The 5,312-nt window shown below is 36.8% G+C and overlaps 1 protein-coding gene across 1 annotated transcript; it reads left to right on the forward strand.

Annotated features, from left to right (window-relative positions):
- Positions 1 to 3,426: 3,426 nt before the first annotated feature.
- LOC119536317 (olfactory receptor 502-like) lies at positions 3,427 to 4,375 on the forward strand. The gene has a single exon (XM_037839076.1). It carries the CDS (start codon positions 3,428 to 3,430, stop codon positions 4,373 to 4,375), a length of 948 nt encoding a protein of 315 aa, XP_037695004.1. The 5' UTR covers position 3,427.
- Positions 4,376 to 5,312: the final 937 nt, after the last annotated feature.

A 5,312-nucleotide genomic window follows, 5' to 3' on the forward strand; every position in this document is an offset into this window, starting at 1 on the left:
CTGGAAAAGCAGATTGAGTATTATGCTGGCAAAAGACAACTTACTTTTCTTCACTGCTCTCATTTCAATGCCTCTCTATCAATTTCTTCTCTCCTGTCTCCAGATGAAATTATGTGCCTTTCCCATAGATCCTGGGGCATTCTCAGGTATTAACATTCATACCAGGTTTTAAAAGTATAGACCAATCTGAAATCAAATCTTCAATCTTCTCCAATTTAAGAATTCTCTCGGCTCCCATTCCTCAGTGCCCAATTTATGTCTGACTCAGGCTCAGAAACTGGTATAAGAAGGGAGGCAGGAGGGGATGGTCAGCCTCTCCAGGAACACCTCCTATTAATGAGCCTGCCTTTACCTACTAAGCTACAATTGGCTCCTCTAGTGCTGTAACTGAAAAAACGGACAAGAGGTAAACAACAGCGAAAGCTGAAGCTGTACTTGAGTAGAGATCCAGTCATCTTCGCAATGTTAGGCTCTTTCAGGCATGAGCAGACACCAGTCTCTATGTCTTTCCTATTCCAGAGCTTTCACAACAAACTCTGAGGGTTTCTCAGGTATCTTTTTTGACCTGGATTGGGGTAGGGAGCAGGAATGCATCTCTGTCTTAGTTTAGTTTGAGTTTCCCAGAGGGCAGAGCCTGAGATAATCATGTTGCTGTAGGTAATTCATTTGGTAGATGATCCCGGGAATCAGGGGTGAAGAAGTAGGGAGGATGAGAGACAAGGAGGAAAAGGCAATACAAAGGCTGTGTGGAAAAGGTCACTTTCAGAGCATCAGTGGCTTGAGTCCTCTGGGATATGTAGGAAGCACCGAGATTGACTTCCAAAATAGTTTCTATGAAGAACCAGAGAGGGATGTTTCTGTATTAAACAGCTGTAATTAACATTCAAATTTATATTTAGGTACCTATTCCCCAAGGTACCTAAAGGCATATCTTATGGATATCAATACAACCCACGTATCATTAACATATATTGAATGGATAAAGATAAGGTTGCTTTTAACCTGAAGTTTAGTACTGAGTTTTCTGTAATTAGAAATGTCAAAGTAAACTTGGAACTTGCCTTTAGCTATAAGACAATTTGTTATATTAAACTTCTCAAGAACTATTGAATGAGAGTTATAGAACTATGCACATTTAGATAGAAACCAAAGAATAAATTGACCACTTGAGAAACAACATAATCCTTAAAGGCTAGATGTGTTTGTGTTGAACTACTCAATAGCCACTCGAGAATGTGATAATCATCCATGATGCTTTTGAATTAACATTAGAATCTCTAGAGTCTTCATAGATTTATCCTCAAGAGCCAACAATAAAGAAAGATAGCTATAAAACCACAATGACTTTGAATTTATTACTGAAAGATGACTAGTTCTTATTTCAAGAGGTAAGCTTTTGGCTTTCGTGAATTAATCTGACATACTGATTTTCGTGCATTATTTGAGAACACTGTATTCTCTAACCATGGCTCTACTCCAAGCCGTAGTTGGGAAACAGGGAAAATGTTAACAATCAGTAAGCAACCTGAATTGACTTATTCTGTTTCCACAATCTTTTTCATGTGAATAAACAGGTGTAATCCAAGTTAGCAAATTGTGTATATGCTAAAGTTATATGTGGATATACTAAAGTATATGCTAAAGTTGTATGTGTATATGCTAAAGTGTATATGCTAAACAGGTATAATCCAAGTTAGCAAATTCTGTATATGCTAATGTTATATGTGTATATACTAAAGTATATGCTAAAGTTATATGTGTATATGCTAAAGTATATATGCTAAACAGGTATAAACCAAGTTAGCAAATTGTGTATATGCAAAAGTTCACAAATAACATTTTTTAATTGTGAACTTTAGCATATACACATAACAGTGATAACTTTCAAAGTATGATATCACAAGCAGTTAGAGAGCAAATTTCAAAGAATGTCATGGGTCACAGTTCTACAACTTCAGCCATTTCCATTATTGTAAAAAACAACATACATACAGAAAGGTGTCATGTCTTGATGCACAGCTCAACAAGCAGTCATGTAGGTAATTTCAAAAATTGTTATGGGATATGGTTCCACATTTGCAGTTCTTTCCTTATTATAAAATACAAGGTATATACAGAAAGGTGAAGACACTCAAGGCGCAACTGATCGAGTAGTTATAGAGCAAATCACAAAGGATGCTATGTGCTACAGTTCCATGTTTACTTACTTTTAACACCAGAAACTTAATGGTCTTTCAACACTGTATAAACCCAGCACCCAGCTATAATGCTAATAAAGCCACCAGCTCTGAGAAGCTCTGGAGATAAACTGTTAGTAAATATCCTTGAAGAAAGACTCACCTTATAATGAATGCTCTACCGTCACTGGCAACAAAATACACTGGAAAAGGATTAGACTATAAAGCTAGAAAATTTGAAGATGAGGGTCACTTGTGTAGCAGCTGGGAGGACTCCTGGGCAAATTCCTTAACTTTTTATGCTACAGTTCGTTAAACACTATATTACGTAAAAATAGTATTATTTCATCCTCTTACACTTGAATTAGAAAACATTGTTACAGTAGAAAATTATTTATTTGCTTTGTTTGAATAAATTTATTTTAGTTGTATCTTGAACATCAAACATGGTTTTTGCAAAGCAATTACATAGATATTTCACTCTGCTTGATAAAAAAAATTTTCAAATGTAAACATTTAAAAATATTCAATAAATTTACAACAGGTTATCTCATTCATAAACCAAATTTGAAATTCCTTTCTGGTATAAGCATCAACAACAGTTGTATTTCCCCTTTTAAAAAAATAGTTTAGTTTAACTGAAATACATTGTCAAATATGTAATGAACTAGACATGTCTTTTATACAGTACTTGCCAAAAAACTTAAATCCTTCTGTTACCCACCCATAGCCAAGTGTATAGCATTTTCTGGTAAGTATTACTTAACATCAATTATAGCATATACTAAAGAAACACTTCACAATCAGACTGCATAGGATTCTTATTCTGACTCACAACTTGCTGCGTAGCCTTCTACAAGTTATATAACTTCTTTGAGACTCAGTTTCCTCCTCTTAAAATAATAATGAAATTATTTAACATTATTGAATGGAAAATAAGTTTTTTATTCTTGTCAGTCATATATTTTATTCTTTGGCTCTAAAACACCTTCAAAGATATTTTTGAAAAAATACAGTATGAAAAAGAAAGCAACATTATTTGAAGAAAGAATTCTGGTGTTTCTGTTAAAACTGTAATGGAAAACACAGGTGCACACATCATTGATTGATGCCCTAATGCTTGAATGATACAGCTTTATTTATCGTGCATTCCCATATGCCTAGTAAGGAAAATGAAACCAGCAAATTCATAACTTCTTTAATATAATTTGTCCATCACAGGCTCTCTTTGATACCAGCGACAGTATCTCATGGATTCCCTGGTGGATGGGAACCACACTGCAGTGACAGGGTTCATTCTATTGGGCTTAACAGATGATCCCAAACTTCGGGTCATCCTCTTCATGGTCATCCTATGCATCTACCTGGTGACCATATCTGGCAATCTCAGCACAATCATTCTTATCAGAATCTCTTCTCAGCTCCATCATCCTATGTATTTATTCCTGAGTCACTTGGCTTTTGCTGACATAGGCTATTCATCATCTGTCACTCCCAATATGCTTGTAAACTTCCTACTGGAGAGGAACACAATCTCCTATTTCGGATGTGCCATCCAGCTTGGTTCAGCAGCCTTCTTTGGGACATCTGAAGGCTTCCTCCTGGCAGTAATGGCATATGATCGCTTTGTGGCAATCTGCAACCCACTGCTTTATACAATCAGAATGTCCACACAAATCTGTGTCCAATTACTCTCTGTGGCTTATGTAGGTAGTTTTTTCAATGCATCCTCCTTTACTCTTTCCTTCTTTTCTTTATTATTCTGTGGACCAAATCAAGTCAATCACTTTTTCTGTGATTTTGCGCCTTTAGTTAAACTCTCCTGTTCTGATATTAGTATTCCCGCAGTTATTCCCTCATTTTCTGCTGGGTCTGTCATTGTGATCACAGTGTTTGTCATAATCGTTTCCTACACCTACATCCTCATCACCATCCTGAAGATGCGCTCTTCCGAGGGACGCCACAAGGCCTTCTCCACCTGCACCTCCCACCTCACTGCAGTCACTCTGTTCTTTGGGACAATTACATTCATTTATGTGATGCCCAAATCCAGCTACTCAACTGACCAGAACAAGGTGGTGTCTGTGTTCTACATGGTGGTGATCCCCATGTTGAACCCTCTCATCTACAGTCTCAGGAATAATGAGATTAAGAGCGCTCTAAAGAGAGAGCTTGATAGAAACATTTTTTCTCATTGAAACCTTTTATTTTTTCAGGGCAGATGTAATAATACAACAAAATGTAAGAAATGAGTATTGAGTTCTGAGGTTGAAATACATTTGCGAAACTTGTGGAACTTGTAATAAATGTAGGGGTGGATTTCCCAATACCAAATAGTAAAAGCACAGCCAACAGTGAGTTCCTTTACTAAAATGAAATAAAATTTGTAATTAAGAAACACAAATTTGTTCACGTAGAAAAAGTACTTAATCTGATGAAAAAACTTATATTGTGTTTACACATTTTTTCAAAAGTAGTTCTCTGACATACATTAAGGTTTTTGTGCTTCCAAGTCTTTAAGACAATGTCCAATTTCAACAGGAGCTTATCATGAGACAAGCTTCATAACTTTAGTTATGGCTGGGTACATGCTTGGGAGAAATGAAAAGCAAAACTAGATAGTAAAATGGTTGGAAACTGTCTGTCAGGAAAAATAGTATCTGCTTGGGTAGGCTTTGTGGACACATACAATTTTGGTCTGTGTTAGTAGCCTCCAACTCTGGCTTGAGATTTTAGAGGTCTCCAGAGAAGAATGGGATATTACCTTCAGCCCACATCTCATCCCTGACTAAACTCTGAATTCCTCCATCAGGTCAGATGAGGTGACTTCTTTTATGAGAAGAAGCAGGGCTCCTGAACTCCTCAGCGACTGAGTGGAGCAAATACAAGCAATGATGCCAGAAGGAGACTCCAGGTCACTGGATCACACTGAGCCTGTGGGAAACAGTCTCTTTCAGTGAAATAATGTTCAGGCCCAAACGCAACTCAGGAAAATCCAGGGTACTGGTCCATTTCCCCCCTGAAATTGTGACTTCCTACTGGAGAGGCTTAATTAATCTCTGTATGCTGATGACTATCATTAGTTTTTCCTATCCTCTCTTTAGTGTTTCAATGCAAATTGTAACTTTTTTTGTA

This window comes from Choloepus didactylus, chromosome 6, assembly GCF_015220235.1.
Source record: "Choloepus didactylus isolate mChoDid1 chromosome 6, mChoDid1.pri, whole genome shotgun sequence".
Lineage (NCBI taxonomy): Eukaryota > Metazoa > Chordata > Mammalia > Pilosa > Megalonychidae > Choloepus > Choloepus didactylus.

What these genes read in the sequence shown, in the direction of transcription:
- LOC119536317 (XM_037839076.1), top strand. Translation starts at nt 3,428, where the DNA reads ATGGATTCCCTGGTGGATGGGAACCACACTGCAGTGACAGGGTTCATT.